Consider the following 22,137-nt stretch of genomic DNA (forward strand, 5'->3'; position numbering starts at 1 on the left):
AGCACATGGTGTCTATCTAGATCATTCCTATTTAATGTTCCATATGAAAATATAGGACTTAAAGTCTCATATGAAAAGATACGAGTTCAAGTTCTATACAGAGACAATCCATTTATCCCAAGTGCGGACTGTGAGATTGAAGGGCCCTACATTTGGTATACTAGGCTTGTCTTTCCGAATTCTATGTTTGGGTTCCCCCAGGCCCCTCAGTGTGAGGCACCTCGTATATCCACCAGAGAGTTGCTAATGCATCTTCCAGTCTGGGATGCATTTTAGGTATTTATCGAGCTTATTCTTAAACACATCACTCCTGGTAAGTTTCTTAGGTGAGCTGTTAGCGCATTAAATAGTCGCTGCATTATCGATGTTGGTGAGTAGTGGATTAATGTCCTGTAGGCATTATGCTAACAAGACTCAATTTTGAGGTTAGAGGAAAAAAAAAGCTGAAATGTACCCCACAAGAGTTTAAGTTCATCAGTGCACCTTGGGCACGCTTCACCCCAGCCCGGAGGAAATACTTACTATTATTACAGTACGAGCTAATCTACAACCCTAATTGGAAAAGCAGGTTGCAACAAACCTTGTGGCTCCAAAGCCTTTTAATGGAAAGTAGTCCAGTGGGGAAGGAAAATAAATAGACTAAATATGAGAAGCAATGAATAAGTAAATATATGAAACATTTTAAGATCAGTAACAATGTCAAAATAAATCGCTTCTGATGCTTGTGAACAGAGTATGTTAACAACTTTGGTACGGAACCTATCGCTTCCGTGTCAGTATATATGAACAAAAACAGTAAAAGGCTTTCTACAGTATTTGATTTGTGAATGCTTACTAGCAAGCAACATTTTATTTGTCTCGTATGCTAAATGCATTACAACCTCTCATTTAGATATAATTAATTATATTATACTTCATTATATTAAAACTTAGTTGATAATTATGTATGTAATCAAAATATCTTGGGGGCATATCTAATAAGTTTTAGGCTCGTGTAAAATTGCAAAACCCTAGCGCTTATTTGGCTTAGTAACCAAACACACAACACTTCAACACAAAATTATTTACCGAATTATAACCTAAAATAGCCAATATTCTCGAGAATGTGTTAGCTTTCATGATTTTTAAATATTCCTGAGATCGTGAAAATTACTTTATTGTCTTAAGGCGAAATATGATGAAAATGGCAATTGTGTTTGTGCTATATTTTCAATCTGGCTAAAAGTTGGCTATGTTCTTTTGCTACACACTATCGTTGGCTATGTTACAGGGATTATATAATCTTTATACAGAATGGAAATACATACATTTCAGACCGAAAAAAATTCATGGTACTAGGACAAAAAAAAATACCTTTGACAACCTTACATATATCATGAAGACCAGGAAACTGAAGAGAGAAGTGTTATATAGTAGTAATTTAGCATAGCTTTGTGGATTGACTTCTCGCAAGTTAACATTGAGTAAAAACTGCCTAAAGCGTTCAGATAATACTTGACTGTTTAATCGCTATGACATGGAAAATTAGCCATCTTTTGACCATGGTTGATGCAGTAATTCATAATGATCATATGACACTGTTTGGTCGCTTGAAGTCATCAGTCATCACAGCAATCTGCTTATGATTGTGTACCAGATATGTGAAAGAGGCGACATATTATGCCTACCGGGGGATAATTAGATAAATTCTCAATGCAAAGGCAAGCTGCTGCACGTTGTTATTGCAATAAACAATAGTCGGTGACAAATGTTTGGTGCAGCTTACCGATAAAAACAAATCATTCAGAAAGTCAGATTAATTGTTTTCGAGATTATTATTATTATTAATAATATATGCTACAGCCCTATTTGGAAAAGCAGGATACTATAAGCCTAATGGTTCCAACAAGGAAAAATAGCTCACTGAAGGAAAACAAATACAGTAATAATACCAATTCTCTAATATCGCAAGAGGGTCTGTCCCTCTCTTTTATTCTTCTGTACTTCTCTTTCTCACTATTTCCTTAATCTTTCCCATCCCGAGTACCTGCCTTTGAGCTATAAAGTGGATTGTATCCAGGGGTACTCTTCCTTTCCATATTTTCCCCACTTCCCTATCCTTATTATTATCACTAACTCTCATATTACTGATTGGTAGCTCATTGAGAAAAAGAAACTAGGAAATACAAATGAGCTACAAGAGAGGTAATAAACGACTAAAATAAAATGTTTCAAGAACAGCAACAATATCAAATTAGAACTTTCATATTATATAATCTATAAAAACTTTAAAACAGAGGAAGATAGATAATTAACAGCGTGTCCAAGTACACCCTCAAGCAAAAGAACTCTAGCCCAAGACAGTGGAAGGTCATGTTACAGAGGCTATGGCACTACCCAGGACTAGAAAATAATGGTTTGAATTTATTATCGATCTTTCTCCTCGAAGAACTGCATACCATTGCCAAAGTCTCTTCTACCCTTATTACGAGGAAAGTAGTAACTGAACAATTACATTGCAGTAGTTAACCCCTTGAGGAAAGTAGAATTCTTTGATAATCTCAGTGAGGTCAGGTGTTTGAGAAGAGGTGAATGTGGAAAGAATGGGCCAGACTTATCGGTGTTTGTGTAGGCAAAGTCAAAATGATCCGTAACCAGAGATCGAGAGGGATCCAATGTAGTACTGTCTTGCCAGTCAAAGGACCCAATAAACTTGACATTAGTTTGAATGTTTTCTTTGTTTATTAAGAATATCATTGGCAACAATATATGCAAGTATATTGGATAATTGCTGTTTTAAGTGAGATGTGTGCCTTCAAATCCAAATTGCGCTGAAATTTTGTCAATTATGTAATTAATAAACAAATTTCATCGAAATACCAGTTTGCTACCACAAGCCATGTGAAAATTTATATAAAAAATAGAAAGGAAAAGTGTCGAATGAATATTGAAATTAACGTAAAGAGTTACATGAAGAAACTCGGTTTACTTATTTTGTTCATTGGGTTGCCAACACTACTTCATATTGGCTATGTTTTATATTGGCTATGTTTCATATTGGCCATATTTCATATTGGCTATACTCCCAGCATTGGCAACGTTGTTCGCAGCTCAGCTGACGGCCAGACAGGAACGAAGAACATCAACCGGCAGAAAACCATAATAACAATGCTCTCCCGACTCGCTCTTAGATCTTGTAAGTATATTTTGTGATCGTACATGAGACTCATAGTCTCAAGAACGCATTGAGAATGGTGCCATCTCCAAAGAGTGTTGTCGTTTGTTAGAAATGGCAAGGTAACTTTTCGTTGGCCCCAGCAGACCATCAGCTTAATGGCGAAGGTCGCAAATTGTAAGACCGGTACAGCTTTGCCGTAGATAGGCTGCGTCCTGCTTAACGTGCTTAAGGTGTCAGATTTCGTCGTATTTATTGTGTAAGGGACGCTATATATATATTAATGTTGAATTGTTTCTCAATTATCATATGTATTTATAACCGTGATGTACGTTACTGGTAGACTACTAAGATCCAAATTATGATAGTCAATGCCTTTATTATCCAACCACAGACTGTCTTTGGTCTTGTATTTGAGTAAGATACAATTAATATGGGTAATTTTGTTTAATGAATATCTGTGTTCTAAAATACTTTGTCGACAAATACATATCGAATCATAGCTAAGTGAATTTTCAATCCCGTTTTCTATGCCAAAGCTAAAATCATCCACTATTGGTGTAAAGGTATTATTGTACTGTATTACTGGGCAATGTAACCTAGGGAAAAAAAACTACTTTTTTTTTCTATAGAAAAAGGTCCGCTGTTTTCGAAAATGAAACTCGCTCCTGTCGTAAATGAATAGTTTCAGAAACATATATATGTTAACGTAACATTGCTAATGTTAGCGAAGCGAGCCAGTGGCGGAACACGAATCATTATATTTAGCGTTGCTAATGTTAGGGGAACATTGCTAATGTTAGCGTGCGCAGCTCAACATTACCTCTTGCTAGTACAGTACATATAAGCTTGATGTTTTTGTTTACAGGCGAGCGAAGCAAGCCCACGGCGGAACAAGAAACCATTATGTTTAAACATTTTAACGTAAAATATATGTTTTCCTGTAGTAAATAATGTGATTCGACCGCTTTTCACCTTCATTTCAACCGCAACAACAACCAGTTTGGCTACTTAAAGTTAGTCGAACTGGTGGTTCTGTTTGTTTGTGGCTGAAATGAAGGTCAAGTTCGGTTAAATCACGTTATTTACTACAGGAAAGCATATATTTTGTGATCAAAATGATAATTTGTAATACAGTAAAACTTTACTGACTTTAAGTGTCATAATTACCAGTAATTTATGGTATCCCGTTAAATCACCTGACGACCAAGTTGCCTAATATCTAAAGCCAAGACACCTAATATCATATATGTAGACATATGAAAAATTGCAAAACTGTAACAGCATAGAAAATGATCGGTACGTCGAATTACTGGAATCCTCAGGTAAATACTGGAATCCCCTTGAAAATTACCAAAATCCCTTACAATATTACTGCAAACCCTTAGAAATCGATAAATTTGTGTTTTTATTAAAATACATTATTTTTGTTTTTAGCATTTATATTTTTTATATATTTGCAGGTAGAACTTTGGCTAGGGGTTGTGACCTGGGAAGGGGGTCCGGGGGTGCTTGCCCCCGGCTAGGGGTTGTAACCTGGGAAGGGGGTATGGCCCCTGGTTAGGGGCTGTGACCTGGGAACTACTAGGTTAGGTTAGGTGGGTTTGTTATGTTCTGTACCCTTTTATATATTGTGTAAAGGGTATAGAGAAAAATGCTTTAAAAATACACATTTTATTTAATTAATTTACTAAAAAATAACTTGATAAAAACATTATTGATTCCTAAGGGTTTGCAGTGATATTGTAGGGGATTTCGGTAATTTTCAAGGGGATTCCAGTAAATCCGGGAGATTCCAGTAATTCATGGTACCCGCATATTATAGCCAGGAAGTATAACAATAACTATTTAAATAATTTAAGATATTTACAATGCTTTACAAGATTCATAAAATACAATACTCACAGTTGACCTATTTATTGATTTACACAGTTTAACCCTTTTACCCCCAAAGGACTACTGGTACGTTTCACAAAACCCATCCCTTTACCCCCATGGACGTACCGGTACGTCCTTGCAAAAAAATGCTATAAAATTTTTTTTTTCATATTCTTGATAATTTTTTGAAAAAATTCAGGCATTTTCCAAGAGAATGAGACCAACCTGACCTCTCTATGACAAAAATTAAGGCTGTTAGAGCAATTTAAAAAACATATACTGCAAAATGTGCTGGGGAAAAAATAACCCCTTGGGGGTTAAGGGTTGGAAATTTCCAAAGAGCCTGGGGGTAAAAGGGTTAATACAGGCGTGTGTTTTATAAATTTATGATTTTGAGACCGATGAAGACAGGAACGGTAACTTCTGAATGTCAGGAGCAGACTTCCAGAACGCAGTTTCAAATGTAAAAGATGATAATCAAGAACACAGCTTCTGATGATAATCGATCTTCCAAGGTTCCCTGTTTTCCTCTAAAAAAAATTCAGCAGCGTTGTAAAAGAAAGAAATTTACTGTATTGGGTCATGATAAGTATCACAAAAATGCCCCTACAAATGGACACAATGGTTGAAGAGTCAAGTCTCCATCCTAATGCAGCAGCATGTTTTCTTTTATATGGTACAGTACTTTAATACTGGGTTTTTTACTAAAGGTTAAGGGGTAAACTGTATTACACAATACTGTCGTATCTGTGATGGAGATTTTCAAGAATTTGCCGGTAACTTTAGAATACAATATTTTTGAGTTAATCATACAGTATTTTAATCTGGTATATATATACTTTAATTTCAAACTAAATACATAAATCATATATTTTTCCTACTTGCTATCGTGTGTTTTATGCATTTCTGACCAAGATTATTGAGGCAAACCACCCGTTCATGAGTTTTTGGACCCCCTTATATAAAGACAATTATGGGGACCCCAGTGGGAAACCGTTTTTTTGGGGGGTGGGGAAATTAAAAAAAAGTTATTTGCAGCAATAATAATGGTCAGAAATGCAAAATAAGAACAAGATAACCAGATGGAAAAATATAAGGTTCCTGTAAAAGGTTGAAAATAGGCCAAAACGTGATTATTTAACTTTTAATTTGTAAAAGGGTATAGAACCTAACAAACCCACCTAATCTAACGGTTCCCAGGTCACAACCCTTAGCTGTGGGGTAAGCCCTCTGGACCCCCCTTCCCAGGTCACAACCGCTAGCCGGACGCCCCCCTTCCCAGGTCACAAACTAAAAGTAAATCACAAATAAATACTTAGTTTATGATAAAGTAAATCACAAATAAACCCTTCCATTATGAAAAAGTAATCACAACTAATTTCTTATGATTGACATCGTTGCCTTTTTTGTTTTCTTGGCAATAATTTCAAAAGCTTTGCAGTAGAAAATGTACTGGCCTTCCCTGAAAATGAAGTCAGAATCGGACCTTTGAGGCCTTATTTCACTGTTATTTTTTAATTGTTCCGTAACCGAAATACAAACCACGTTATTTACAAAGGGTATTACTTTTAGCGTAGCTGAAATGGCGAGCCATTAGAATTTAACGAGGGTGTATTACCCCCGCGCTAGTTAGCGGGGGGGGGGGGGGTAGGGGAGTGGTAGCTAGCTACCCCTCCTCCCCCTCACACACAGGTGAATACTCACTTTTACTTTTGGCTCGGACTGTGACAGACGTCTCTGTCTTGGTCCTCGCTTGGCAGCCATTGTCTGTTTTGTCTTTACTTAATCGCTTACTTTTCAATATTAAACTTACCCGATAATCATGTAGCTGTCAACTCCGTTGCCCGACAGAATTCTATGGAGGGATACGCCAGCTATCACAATACTAGAAGGGGGTGTATTTACCAGCGCCACCTGTGGCCAGGTACTCAAGTACTTCTTGTTGACACCTCCTCAATTATTCCTCTGTCGTGCTTCCGGCAAGACGTTCTGGGATACGCTTATGTTCTTGGAGTATTTTCACGACTTTGGTGAAGTATTTCTCTTTGATTTCGGCTGTCGCTTTACTGGAAACTTCTATATTAGCTTAGTTAGCTTTTGGAATTAATTTGATTAATTATGGTGACGAGAGAGTATGAACTCTTGTTCACCTTTCAATGGCCGACCCTTCCCTTAGACGGAAGTGTTGGTGTCTAAGAGAGTATAGACTCTCTTTCTTAATTTTGCTTAACAAAAGTTATAGATTTATTTTATATCTCTCCGCCTCTTATAGGCCTCTTCGATTAACTTCCTTTTATTATAAACTCATTAAAATTAATTTTTATATTTGTTTATATTCGACCTTCCTAATAGTAGGCGGTCTTTTACCGAAGTTAATAAACTTTGAGCCCGTCATTTCGGTTTTACCTGTTAACATATTATGCTATTTCCGCCACAGAGTTTGAAAGATTTTCTTTGACAGTCTCGTACTGTTTTCAAAGTTGAACTAACGTTTTGTTTTGTCTCTGCAGTTGTTGACGTTCAGAACGTTCAACTTGCACTCTATCGTTACGATAGAGAAAGAATGTTCACGGTTTCACGTTGCAGTAAGAGTAACCGTGTCTAGCGTTTTGTTCATTCTTTCTTAACTTAATGGTTTTGATCCTAATAAAGGAACTTTTCAGTTTTTTCCTTTAACAATAATATGTTTTAACGATATATATGATTGGGCTCTTCTCTCAGGTTCTAAGTCAAGAGAGAGAGAGAGAGAGAGAGTTAGAGACGGAGGGAGAAAGAGGATAAACGTTTCATTCAAGCCTGCCAGGCGTACGAGTAACGTCGTTATCGTTTTTGCTCTTCTCCCTAGTCTCTTTAGGGGAAGAAACTAAACGTTTCTAGAGTGATCTAGTGTTTAGTCTCTTTCCATCCACTGAATTATCTTTCATTAGATTTTTCTGTTACATTGTAATTCTGTTTTCGCAATTACTAACTTTGAGAAAGGATAGAATTGCGTATTTCAGGTACAAACCACTTAAAGTTTCGAGTTCAGTGAAATAAGTGCAAACAGAAATCAAAGTGATAAGTGATTAGTGCGTGAGGGTACTTTTGTGCGCGCCAGTCGTCCTCCCAGTCCGGGACCTCTTGCAAGCTCCCAAGCCCAGGGGAGAAGCAATGTCGAAGGGCATAAGGGTTCAGCAGGCCTTGATCGGCGCACAGAAGTATTCTCGGTGGTTGTGGGCGTGTCTTACCGAGACCGTCACTCCCACCCGCAGACGATTGAGCCCTTATTTTGCTCGTCTGCAGAAGAGATTAGGGGAGAAAATAAAGGCAGAGTAACGCTGGTCTCAGGTCTCAAGACCTCTTAAACGTTAAGTCCAGACCTATGCCAGACGTACGAAGTTAAAGTTCACAACCCGAATGCAGTCATTGGGTTAGCTCTGACTCTCCTCAGTCATCAGTTGATTACACTCCGCCTAAGAGGAGTAAGGTTCTGCCACAACAGATCTCTGCTGTTAAGGCTTTACCTCAGCAGAACTTAGTGTCTGCCGACCCCAAGTTAACTCTACTGCAGTCCATACAGTCACAACTTTCGGTCTTGATGCGTGAGTGTCGGGCTGAGAGTGTTGCGCCTCCGCCTCCGCCTACACTCCCCCCCGCCTATGATCGCTCCGCCTGATCACAGTACCACCTGCCAGGCGTACGATGTTGTGAACTCTACTACAGTCCATGCAAGCACAGCTTTCGGACTTGATGCGTGAGTGTCGGGCTGAGAGTGTTGCTCCTCCGCCTCCGCCTACACTCCCTCCTCCTACACTCGCTCCGCCTGATCACAGTACCATCTGCCAGGCGTACGATGTTGTGGACTCTACTACAGTCCATGCAAGCACAGCTTTCGGACTTGATGCGTGAGTGTCGGGCTGAGAGTGTTGCTCCTCCGCCTCCACCTACACTCGCTCCGCCTGATCGCAGTACCACCTGCCAGCAGTTCCACCTGCCAGGCGTACGATGTTGAGCCACGTGCTGAGTTTGCTGTTCCCTGTGGTGTTCAGCCTCCGCCTTCCTTAAGGCAACCTTTACATTGGGATCAGGAGGATTATACCTCTCTTCCTCCGCCTCCACTTGCTGCTCCACCAGTGATGCAACACTCGGTTGAGGTACAACAACCTCTCCCGTCCATGAGTCAGTCTCCTCAGCTCTTGCTGCAGCGAGCTCAACCCTCCACAAGGCAAGCACCACAACACCTTAGCCTTGCGCCTCAGGAGCCTCAGCTTGCGAGACATTTACCTTGTTCTGCGCAGCCTCTTCCTCATCGCGCTCCGCTCACACCACAGGAACTGGAACTTGCTACTCCGCTTCCGCCAACCGCTCAGCAAGCGCAACCCTTGGGTTCAACCACTCATGCTAGGAGTCAGCCTCCTCCACCCATGCGCCTTCCTTCTGCTTGTCTTTTATTCAGCCTTTGCAGACTGAGCCTCAGGTGTTCCCTCATCGGAGTCTTGAAGAGGAAACCACAACTATTGTTGTTCCAGCTCGTTCTGACTCTGCTGTTCAGCATACCTTACCTCCATTTTCATACCATGGTTTAAACCCCATGCAAGCATGCATAAAGCACTCTAGCACTGGTCATGGAATTTCTGAGAAATGTTAAACGCCATGCACACGCTCTGCTTTCCTTACAGCAGGCTCTGCTTACAGCAGGCTCTGCTTACTACATGCTCAGCATTCAGCATGCTCTGCATTCAGCATGCTCTGCATACAACATGCTCTGCATACAGCATGCTCTGCATTCAGCATGCTCTGCATACAACATGCTCTACATACAGCATGCTCTGCATACAGCATACTCTGCATACATCATGCTCTGCATACCTTACCGCATGCTTCTCAACACATCTTGGGTTGTTGCCAACTCACTAGACGGTCAAGCAGTTTCATAACGTTGCCTTCTAGTCTGCTGCTTTTGCACCAGTGAACCCTCACTCAGAGAACTTAGCTTTTCTAGGATAAGGTCCCTGTAGATGAGAAAGTTCTTTTCTCCCTCCTTCTGATATTCCCTTGAGGACTCTGTCATTTGGAGGGAGCCTTTAGCTGCATAACCTCTTATGGACTTTTATTTAAGCATAACATGCTTACAGGGAAGGTAATGGTTCCACTTCAGCCGCTAATCCCGTCTGTTACCACACCTGCTCCCATAGACCTTGAGCTGTGTTGCATGACATGCAGTCCAAGCTTAGTCCTTGTTAGAGGATTTTTTGTTTACGGAGTCAATGTGTCACGGGGAAGACGTTCAACAACCAACAGAAGGGACTTGTTGTGACGCAGTGCGGCAACCTCAGCAACCCGTTAAGGAGTTGTCTGTACGACCCAGACAGTCTAGACAGATTCGGGTTGTCACTGTACTTCCTCGCTTGCCCATGATTGACAGTTTACAGACTGTGCAGCAGTATCATGATCTTGTGTCCGGCTCCGTCAGACGACTGGCTTTTAAGAGCTCCCACAAGTCGTCGCTGTCTGGAGATTTTCAAATGGACTATGGATCTGACCAAGGAACTGGGCCTCCTGGTCAATTTTGAGGAGTCTCAGCTCGTTCCATCCCAGACCATTGTCTCCTTGGGTATGGATCTTCAGAGTCGAGCTTTTCGGACTTGTCCGTCGGCCCCAAGGATCTTCCAAGCCCTAGAATGCATCCAGAGCATGCTGAGAAGGAACCGATGCTTAGTCAGGCAGTGGATGAGTCTAACAGGGACACTTTCATCGCTGGCCCTGTTCATCGAGTTAGGGAGACTCCACCTCCGCCCCCTTCAGTATCATCTAGCTGCTCACTGGATAAAGGACATGACGCTAGAGACGGGCTCAGTTCCTGTTTCCGAAGAGATGAGGTCTACTCTAACGTGGTGGAAGAACAGCATTCTTCTCAAGGAAGGTCTACCATTGGCTGTTCAGACCCCCGACCACCGTCTCTTCTCGGACGCATCGGACACGGGCTGGGGTGCGACACTGGACGGACAGGAATGCTCGGGAACATGGAATCAGGAGCAAAGGACACTTCACATCTATTGCAAGGAGTTGTTGGCAGTTCATCTGGCCTTGATAAACTTCAAGTCCCTCCAGCTTAACAAGGTGGTGGAGGTGAACTCCGACTACACCACAGCCTTGGCTTACATCTCCAAGCAGGGAGGGACTCATTCGAGGAAGTTGTTCGAGATCGCAAGGGACCTCCTCATTTGGTCAAAAGATCGAAAGCTCACGCTGGTAACGAGGCTCATTCAGGGCGATATGAATGTCATGGCAGATCGCCTCAGCCGGAAGGGTCAGGTCTTCCCCACAGAGTGGACCCTTCACAAGAATGTTTGCAGCAGACTTTGGGCCCTGTGGGGTCAGCCAACCATAGATCTATTCGCTACCTCGATGACCAAGAGGCTCCTCTTGTATTGTTCTCCGATTCCAGACCCAGCAGCAGTTCGCGTGGATGCCTTTCTGCTGGATTGGTCCCATCTCAACCTGTATGCATTCCCGCCGTTCAAGATTGTCAACAGGGTACTTCAGAAGTTCGCCTCTCACAAAGGGACACGGCTGACGTTGGTTGCTCCCCTCTGGCCCGCGAGAGAATGGTTCACCGAGGTACTGCAATGGCTGGTCGACGTTCCCAGGACTCTTCCTCCTAGAGTGGACCTTCTGCGTCAACCTCACGTAAAGAAGGTACACCCAAACCTCCACGCTCTTCGTCTGACTGCCTTCAGACTATCGAAAGACTCTCAAGAGCTAGAGGCCTTTCGAAGGAGGCAGCCAGAGCGATTGCCAGAGCAAGGACGACATCCACTCTCAGAGTCTATCAGTATTAATGGGAAGTCTTCCGAAGCTGGTGCAAGGCCAATGCAGTTTCCTCAACCAGTACCACTGTAACCCAGATTGCTGACTTCCTGTTACATCTAAGGAACGTAAGATCCCTATCAGCTCCTACGATCAAGGGTTACAGAAGTATGTTGGCAGCGGTTTTCCGCCACAGAGGCTTGGATCTTTCCTCCAACAAAGATCTACAGGACCTCCTTAGGTCTTTTGAGACCTCAAAGGAACGTCGGTTGTCCACTCCAGGCTGGAATCTAGACGTGGTCCTAAGGTTCCTAATGTCATCAGGATTTGAACCGCTCCAATCAGCCTCTTTTAAGGTCCTCACATTAAAAACTCTTTTCCTCGTGTGCTTAGCAACAGGTAAAAGAGTAAGTGAGATCCACGCCTTCAGCAGGAACATAGGTTTCACATCTGAAACGGCTACATGTTCCTTGCAGCTCGGTTTTTTGGCTAAAAACGAGCTTCCTTCCCGTCCTTGGCCTAAGTCGTTCGAGATCCCAAGCCTGTCCAACATGGTGGGGAACGAACTGGAGAGAGTACTTTGCCCAGTTAGAGCTCTTAAGTACTATCTAAGAAGGTCAAAACCATTACGAGGACAATCAGAAGCCTTATGGTGTGCTATCAAGAAGCCTTCTCTACCAATGTCTAAGAACTCAGTTTCTTACTACATCAGGCTTCTGATTAGAGAAGCAAATTCTCATCTGAAGGAAGAAGACCTTGCTTTGCTGAAGGTAAGGACACATGAAGTGAGAACTGTGGCTACTTCAGTGGCCTTCAAACAGAACCGTTCTCTGCAGAGTGTTATGGATGCAACCTATTGGAGAAGCAAGTCAGTGTTCGCATCATTCTATCTCAAAGATGTCCAGTCTCTTTACGAGTACTGCTACACCCTGGGTCCATTCGTAGCAACGAATGCAGTAGTAGGCGAGGGCTCAGCCACTACATTCCCATAATCCCATAACTTTTTAACCTTTCTCTTGAATACTTTTTATGGGTTGTACGGTCGGCCAAGAAGCCTTCCACATCCTTGTTGATTTGGCGGGTGGTCAATTCTTTCTTGAGAAGCGCCAAGGTTAAAGGTTGTGATGAGGTCCTTTAGTATGGGTTGCAGCCCTGTATACTTTAGCACCTTTGAGTTGATTCAGCCTCCCAAGAGGAACGCTGCGCTCAGTAAGGAAGACGATCTTATTAAAGGCAGAGTAACGGTTCAAGTCGACTTCCTTACCAGGTACTTATTATTTCATTGTTATTGTGGATAACTGATTATATGAAATACGGGATACTTAGCTATCCTTTAGTCTTGTACACTGGTTTTTCACCCACCCCCCTGGGTGTGAATCAGCTACATGATTATCGGGTAAGTTTAATATTGAAAAATGTTATTTTTATTAATAAAATAAATTTTTGAATATACTTACCCGATAATCATGATTTAATCGACCCTCCCTTCCTCCCCATAGAGAACCAGTGGACCGAGGAATAATTGAGGAGGTGTCAACAAGAAGTACTTGAGTACCTGGCCACAGGTGGCGCTGGTAAATACACCCCCTTCTAGTATTGTGATAGCTGGCGTATCCCTCCATAGAATTCTGTCGGGCAACGGAGTTGACAGCTACATGATTATCGGGTAAGTATATTCAAAAATTTATTTTATTAATAAAAATAACATTTTTCATTTACTCAATATATATGTAAACATGTTTTCATGTTTGTATATATATTTGAGTATAGAAATAAGTAAGTTTCCTTTTCAGATGTGTGTGTGTAGTGTACGATATCTACGTGGAGGCCTCGGCAGTTAGGCCACCACGGCGTATTTTATGGGTGGCGATCGAGTTTGACTTATTTCTTTCTCTCTCTCTCTCTCTCTTGAGGTCGTTCACCCTTTTACTACGTGTTACTACGCCCTTGTAGCCGAGCTTCCTTTCCGTGTGGGGGTTGCTACGCCGTACGTTTCTCTCAATTAGTTATGAATCTAATTTTAGTTGTTTTTTGTTTTTCAGCTTGTAGAACGATTCCTTTCGGGGTTTTCGTTCTTTCTTTAGTGTTCATTCATTTTTAAATTACATAATTACATAGTTACATAATTATAATTGTTATAATTCTGTTTTGGTTACAGCTCTCCTTCCGCGAGTGTAAGTGGTTGTGAGGGCACGTGCCTGTTGTGTAATTCTTGTTTCTTTCCCTCGGGATTCCTCTTCGGAGCCTTCCCGGGGGAATGAATGTGTACTAATATTATTTGTTTTATTTTTTTACAGTTACCGATCTAATTCGTTTCTGTAATATAGCAACGGTGTGAGCTGTCTGGTTGAGTCCTGGGGATTCGGCTGTTGCTGCCTGCCCCCTTCTATTTTCGTCAGGGGCGTGTCTCCTTCTACTGGTAGTACTCCCGTGACGACGGACAGCTCTCCAGTTCATTTTAGAACACTCAGGAGGCTTGCCTCCTTGGGCAGATAACTTTCCTTCCGAGGGAAGTTTTTCCTGTCCAGGCTTGAGTTTTTCCCCTTTTGGGGGGTTCTTCTCTTGCCTTTTTTTCGTGCGACTATGCTCTTGGTGCTGAGCGGTCGCACCTGCAGTTTCGCTCAAGGGGCTGGGCAACTGCAGGAGCTCCTCTTCGGAGGATTGCTCCTTTTAGGTCACTGGCTGACCAGTCTCTTCCACGAAGTGTTTCTCTTTCGTTCGCGAGAGAGTACACTCATAGAGACTCCTCTTCGGAGGTTTCTTCTGTTGCTGTTGCTGTTGGCCTCCCTCTCCGTAAGGCCCACCGTCCGCCTCGTCGTAAGGGCCTCTCATCTCCCTATAAGGGTGCTTGAGGCGCCTTTTTGGATCTCCGTTTGCAGCCTACAACTCCTTTTTCTCGATCTTCCGCCTTGGTGCAGATGGACAGCAGTCTGATCTCGTCTTCCGACGGGCAACGGTCTTCCCGACGGACAACGGTCTTCCCGGCGGACAGCGGTCTTCCAACGGACATCAGTCTCCCGGCGGACAACGATCCCTTCGGGGCAAAGGGTTGCCCCCACGGGGGTTCTTCCCTTGCGTGTCAGGGTTTCCCTGCGCGCCCTTCTGCTCATCAGCGCTCTCCTGTTCGTCAGCACTTTCAAGATGATCTTCCCTGCTGTTCCTGTTGGTTCCTGTTACGCGCCCTGTGCGCCCACGTTCGCCCTCGCGATCCAGAACTTCGGTTCAGGTCGGGGTCAAGGACTCTTCTTCTTTGCGCAGGCTTCCACGCGTAGCCTTCTGCTCGTTAGCGATCATCAGCTCGTCAGCGATCATCAGCTCGCCAGCGATCATCAGCCCGCCAGCGATCTCCGGATCGCCCACGTGTGTTACAGTCGGCACGCCAACGTTCTCCAACACTTCTGAAGGAACATGGTTCGCCAGCTACTAGCTCACCTGCGCATGCTGATCGCCATCGCGCGACCCTCAACTGCGGATGCTGATCGCCATCGCGCGACCCTCAACTGCGGATGCTGATCGCCATCGCGCGACCCTCAACTGCGGATGCTGATCGCCATCGCGCGACCCTCAACTGCGGATGCTGATCGCCATCGCGCGACCCTCAACTGCGGATGCTGATCGCCATCGCGCGACCCTCAACTGCGGATGCTGATCGCCATCGCGCGACCCTCAACTGCGGATGCTGATCGCCATCGCGCGACCCTCAACTGCGGATGCTGATCGCCATCGCGCGACCCTCAACTGCGGATGCTGATCGCCATCGCGCGACCCTCACCTGCGGATGCTGATCGCCATCGCGCGACCCTCAACTGCGGATGCTGATCGCCATCGCGCGACCGCACACCTGCGGATGCTGATCGCCATCGCGCGACCGCACACCTGCGGATGCTGATCGCCATCGCGCGACCGCACACCTGCGGATGCTGATCGCCATCGCGCGACCGCACACCTGCGGATGCTGATCGCCATCGCGCGACCGCACACCTGCGGATGCTGATCGCCATCGCGCGACCGCACACCTGCGGATGCTGATCGCCATCGCGCGACCGCACACCTGCGGATGCTGATCGCCATCGCGCGACCGCACACCTGCGGATGCTGATCACCATCGCTCAACCCTGCGCATGCTGATCGCCATCGCGCGACCCTCAACTGCGTATGCTGTTCGCCATCGCGCGACCGCCAACCTGCGCATGCTGATCGCCATCGCGCGACCCTGGCATGCTGATCACCATCACGCGACCCTGCGCATACTGATCACCATCGCGCGACCCGGCGCATGCTGATCACTGCTCGCGATCGCTCACCTTCGCATACTGCTCGCCAACGCACGATCGCTCACCTGCGCATACTGCTCGACCATCGCGTCGGCATAACACAACGCGCCATCGCCAACCTGCGCGTTAGCGCTCACCAGCTCACCACCGATCGCTTGTTGATCCATATCGCCAGCGGTCCTCCTCGCCCACGCGGCAGCGCGTTTCCTCGCCATCGCGCTAACGCTTGCGTTCGCCGCCTCGGACTCGCTCTCATCCACCTGCCCACCCTCACGACCGCTCGCCTGCGTGCCCGCTCGCCTGCGTGCCCGCTCGCCCGTGCAAACGCGCGACCGCTCGCACGTGCAACCGCGCGACCGCTCGCCCGTGCAACCGCGCGACCGCTCGCCCGCGCGCCCACGTGCCTGCACGTCTACGCTCATGCTCTCCAATGTTCGCCCACGCGCGAACCAACGGTTTTTTTCCATCGCGCAGACGGATGGTGTTCCGTTGCGCGAACCTACAGTGTTTCTTCCCACAAATGTCGGCTTATTTCTTGCATTATCCATTGCTCGTCTATGGGTTATCGCTCGCCGACCACCAGGAATTCCCGTCGCGCGAGCTCCAGGGCAATTGCGACCACGATTCCCAATGGGGTTTTCGCAGCATGACCAGCCTGGCGAGTTCTTCTGGAGCGTATTTCCAGAACACTGCCTCACCCCGTAAACACAGAGCATGGCACTTGCAAGAATAGGAGAAACTTAAGGGAGATCTGAGCAACACTCTATTCCTGAACCTGGGTTAGCCCTTCCCCGTCATTCCCTGGAAGGATTTTTGGCGGGGGGGGCTTTCCGTTCGAGATTTCTCCATCGGACAAGGGGTGACTGCTTACCTCTTCCTCTGGGAGCTTACCAGGTTCTTTCCCTCCTCGGTTACGGCCCGAGGTTTGGTTCAAGGAAGCTACAGGAAGATCAAGGGTACTTTCCTCCTCTCGAGCTCAGGCACCTTGGCCTTTCGTCGTTAAGTATCTAACTTGCGGACAAGCTCGATGTTGTACCATCTGGACGCGCTGACTGAGGGCTTCCTTCGGGTGTCTCATCTGTGGAGGTCGACGACCTCAGACACCCTTCCATCCTTGAGAAGAGTTTGTTTGTGCCCAAGGACAGAGACTTAGACAGCTGCTGTGCGGAGTAAATCGACTTCCGGTTTCACTCCTCCAAGGCGCTTTCTTCCAGACTCTGCAGGGCTCCAGCGCCCTTTTCTTTCAACCACGTCGGCCTAAGTTATCGGCTACGACAACTGGGACAAGGTGTCCAATTGCAGTTTCCTCCTGTCAGGAACAGATGGCACGGGAGACTCCCCCGGGGGGGCATAGTCCTAAAAGGAGTTCACGAACTCTAGGATTGCAGGTTTTTCGCTGGGAGGATGCTTAAGGTTACTCATCCGAATGACAGCTTCCCGATGCCCATTCCCGCACAATCTCTGTGAGTAGCCAAGGATATCGCGCCTGCCGTCTCTGTCAGCGAATTCAGTGTCTCTGAACTTCTATGCCATAGCGTCAGCAGAGTTGCCCGGTTGGGCAGATTGATCCATACCTTAGGCGAAGGTCTTCCTTAGGATCATCGACGGCTTCACCCCCGGCCCCCTCAGTCGATCCTTTCTTGTAAGGAAGGATCTGAGAGGGGATGTCCATAGTCGACTTCTCAGGCCTGATCAAGTTTGTCGAACAAACTTCGGCCAGCGTAGACCAGCAGAATCGATCAGACTGGTAACGAGGCGACAGGACTCCTTAAACCCTGGATCGGAAGGACGGGTACTTTCAGTTTCCATTCCATCCATCTTCCAGGGTGCTCGTCGAATTCAGCCTAGACTGCAAGTATTCTTGCTTATGATGCAGTGTGGCTATCCCGCCGTGGCATAGCAGGTTTGTTTCCCCAGAGAACTCTCCCTGCCTTCCTCTTGGCCGCTCAGGTGCAGGCTTCCGCCTCCTCTGCTGTTTGGAGGGCTGGTCAACTCCGGTAGGCTCGGGTTTCGACCTTCTTCAGCGCCGGGAAAAGCTTCCGGATGCTTACCATGAGTGTGGGCTCATGGTATTTTGCTTGGAGCCTTCTCTTCCTCTGCCTCAACATCTGCAGTATCTGGCCATGATATTGAGTCAACCGCCTTACCACATTGGAAACCCCGCTTCTCGTCCGTCCAGCGAGGTTAAGCAACGTCGGTACTTGGATGGGTGACCACCTGGGGACGCCAGATTCTGTTACCACATCCTCCGAGCCTTCCTTTCGGTTGACTGTGGCAAGACTGAGGAGAGTCGCAGTACCTGTTCTCAGTCAAGCAGAGCTTTCAGCCCTACCTTGGAACGTTTCCTAGTTCTTCTTTCCTCATTGACCCGTCTATAGTCCGAACGGTCGCCTCAGGATAAGTTCCATGTGGGGCGATCCAAGTTCCGGTGGCTTCAGGCAATGTTTAACCGGACTCCCTGGCCCTATGGGACCAGCGGAACTATTAGACCTGCAATGGGTGTTGACCTATGGAGCCTCTTGATGGTAGTGGATATTCTCGTCCTTTCCCCACATTCTTGATGCGGTTCTCGGACTCGTCAAAGGAAAGGGGGGGGGGCATGTTCCGGTCCAGGCCTATGGTCAAGACCTGAAGGATACCTCTCCATCATTCAGGCAGGCTTAGGGGCCTTAGTCTGGCCCCTCTTTAGATCCTACAGCTCCTGCCGAGTCGCCCCGTTGCGCGTCGACTTCATTCTAACCAGCAGGGGACACATTTTCACACCTTCACATCTTGCAGTAGAGATACCGGGATGATTGAGATTCTCTCAATACCACCATCGGCTCTCTCATTCCAGGCAGGGGAATGTTTCTCTCAGACTATCCGACCAGAGCCTCATAGAGAGAGTGTACCTAGGGGTCTTTGACCTTGGGTAACCAGCAAGTGCTGGTCTGGGGGACCTGATCGCGACAGCTTGGAACCTCAAGCTTCTGCTAGTCTTCCCCCCAGTCTCAGACCCCGAGACTCTGGCAAGATGCATTCCGGTGATGGTGGGACAACTTCGACGCCTGCGTCTTCCCTCCTTTTTGTCTGCGCACAATGGGTCTCAACAAGACCAGGTTGTCTGTCAACCTTTCAAAGGGAGAGCTCCACTGGGACTATGCGCAGAACGGTTTCTGGACCCTCTGCTTCCCCTGACGGAACTCCCGGGAGAGCTTCTCCCACGGCGCAGACTACTCAAGCAACCACACTGCGACATCTCTCCCGAACCGGGGCGTCGCTTCGGCTTCATGCCTGGAGAGACTACGCTTCCTCCTCTAGAAGAGACAACCCGCTACAGTCGCGGTACGGAGGTCGCGTCATCTGCGATAGTCATCCACAGGGGTCTCCCAGGCAAAGTGAAGAGTCTAAGGTGGTTGGTGCCGTGGGAGATATACTTCTTCCCTTGAGGCCTCTTCTCCAGCAATAACGGTCTTATTGCCTTTCGGCGGGAGGAAACTCCTTTCCGCTCTCGGCAATGAAGCCTGTCGCTCAGCCTTTCCCTGACCTTCAGGCTTAAAGGAATAACTTTTTCCTGCCCGCTGGATCTATCCTCGCTCATGCGAAGCTACGATCGTCCCTGCCCTAGTCGGAGGAAGACCTCCAACATGGAGCATGGCTCGGACTTTTAGTCCTTTAAGAGATCTTCTCAAGACCCTTTTACGACAGGCCTCGGATTGTATTCCGCCTTGGGTCTTCTGCTCACTCTGGCCACGGCCAGTGTGTAAGCAATCTTCTTGGTCTCTTACTACTCCCCCCCCTTTCTAAGGAAGAGGGGAAGGCAACATTCAGGCTCGCTCCTGAGTTGTTGGCTAGACTCAGAATCTGAGGGTCCCGGCCCTTCGGTCCGATTCATTCAAGATTTCGAGTCTCCATTCTGTGTCTGATGTCCCAAGACCTTCTCTTTCTTGCCAGTAAGGAATCGAGAGGTTAGCGCTGGGAACAGCTGCAGTTTGTCCTCAGTTGCAGCCGATTTGGGAACACAAGGAGGACATGGGGGGAGAGTCACCAGTATACCTCTTCAGCCCGGACTCAAGGACATTCATCTCGACCTGTCTTCAGACCCTCCCCCGTCACGTCGCCCTACAGCACGATGTGGGATACATCGCAACGTCCCTCGCCTTCGAGTAATACTACTCTGTGACGCAGGTGCTACAAGCTGGAGTCTGGAAGCGTCTGATGACCTTCGCAGCCCGCTTCCTGCAGGGCGTGACCCACAGGAGTCTCGATACGTTTTCTATCACTCTGTGGTGGCTACACAACAGCTGGTCTAACCTCAGGCTCCTTTTTGGACAGGTAGCAGAAGGTTGAGGGCATTGTTATCAGGTTTTAGTCTGCATGAACGAAAGAAGTATGTCTGGCCCTTACTTCTTCCTTCATCATCCCCTCTACGGGGAAGCAGCATCCTGGTCTCTGCATAGCTGACCTCGAACCTCTGCAGGTAAACCATGCTTCCTTGTGTTCCGAGTATTGAGTCAATACTGTCGCGTCCCCCATACCCTGACGAGGTGGTATTGGGAACGTCCTAACCCAGAGTTCCTTCTGGAACTCCAGGTCAACTGCCTAGGACGGGTCACACTTCTTCCTTCACACACAAGCTTACGTAGGCCACATGGTTCCTTGCGGAGCAAGGAACTTGTGAGGTGCAGGGACTCCTTTTCTCGAGTGCGACTCACTCGGATTCTGAGTCCCCGGGTAAAGCCAAAGCCAGTATGGCTGGGGACTTTCCAGCCTTCCTAAGGGATAAGTCACCCTTTGTAAATAGCGTGGTTTGTATTTCGGTTACGGAACAAATGACAAATTCGAAGATAATTTGTATTTTTCCTAACCATACAAACCTTAGCTATTTACACACATTTGCCCGCCAGCCCTGTCCCCCAAGACAAGTCCTACCTCTAAGTGAAAGTGAGTATTCACCTGTGTGTGAGGGGGAGGAGGGGTAGCTATCTACCACTCCCCTACCCCCCCCCGCTAACTAGCGCGGGGGTAATACACCCTCGTTAAATTCTAATGGCTCGCCATTTCAGCTACGCTAAAAGTAATACCCTTTGTAAATAGCTAAGGTTTGTATGGTTAGGAAAAATACGAATTATCTTCGAATTTGTCATTTTCACACAAGTAACAATAGCTTTACACTGAACGGAGAAAATTTCCATCATAATCAATTGCCGATATAAACGAAATTACACTAAATTTCGAAATAGATTGATTTTCACTCTTCGGGGCATCCTTACGAGATGGTGGTTAAGTTAAAACTGAAGGCAAAGTTTGGAAAATAATGGCTGTTGTAGAAAAACATCCGAGAACTTATGAAGAAGTAATTGTAAGCTGTTAATGTTTAAAAAACTACCTGACAAATATGTCATTGTAAATGCACAGAAAGCTCCGCAATCTATGGGAAAAAACGCATGCGCAGTAAGTCCCCTTTAGTCTCTCAAATGTAAACAATGGACTTAGAGTGAAAAACATAAGTCTCTCAAATGTAAACAATGGACTTAGAGTGAAAAACATACTTCACATTTTAATCGACCGATATGTAAGTTATTATGCCCCAGCTCCCATTAAACATATAGAGAAAAACAAGAAACTAGCCCAGCACTCGTCCATTTCTTATAGCGAATTTAATTTTCGCTAGCAATTAAACTACAGTATCATATATTAACCTTTAATCTTAACATTAACATTTAATATGTCAAAATAAGCCTTTTTCAGAGGTTGTATAACATAAAATACATAAATTTTATCTGCATATAACAGTCCCTCGGATGGATTTTGCTTTTGTATGTAAATAAACATAGTCTCACTGCTCCTTTGCTCTGACAAGCGGTATGTGGATGAGATGTGCATGCGAGTCGTAGGCCATTATCTCAGGGATATTTTTTTTATTTAAAATGAGTTAATAAGTATATACTGAATGGAGAGCGTTTTTAGCATAATTACCGAAATAGCTGAAATTGCACGAAATTTTGAAATAGATTGTACTTCCCTTTTGGAGATGTCTTATGGCAGTCATGATGGAACAGA

The 22,137-nt window shown here is 45.9% G+C and overlaps 1 protein-coding gene across 1 annotated transcript in view; it reads left to right on the forward strand.

Moving 5' to 3' along the window:
- The first annotated feature begins 2,904 nt into the window (after positions 1-2,904).
- The window catches only part of ATPsynB (ATP synthase subunit b, mitochondrial), a 30,655-nt gene continuing 11,422 nt past the window's right edge, over positions 2,905-22,137 (forward strand). Inside the window, exon 1 of the mRNA XM_068359052.1 lies at positions 2,905-3,175. Within this exon, the coding sequence (XP_068215153.1) occupies positions 2,920-3,175 (256 nt within the window). The 5' untranslated portion in view covers positions 2,905-2,919. The remainder of the gene's footprint in view (positions 3,176-22,137) is intronic.

The sequence above is a fragment of the Palaemon carinicauda genome, chromosome 35 (assembly GCF_036898095.1).
Source record: "Palaemon carinicauda isolate YSFRI2023 chromosome 35, ASM3689809v2, whole genome shotgun sequence".
NCBI classification, from domain to species: Eukaryota; Metazoa; Arthropoda; class Malacostraca; order Decapoda; family Palaemonidae; genus Palaemon; species Palaemon carinicauda.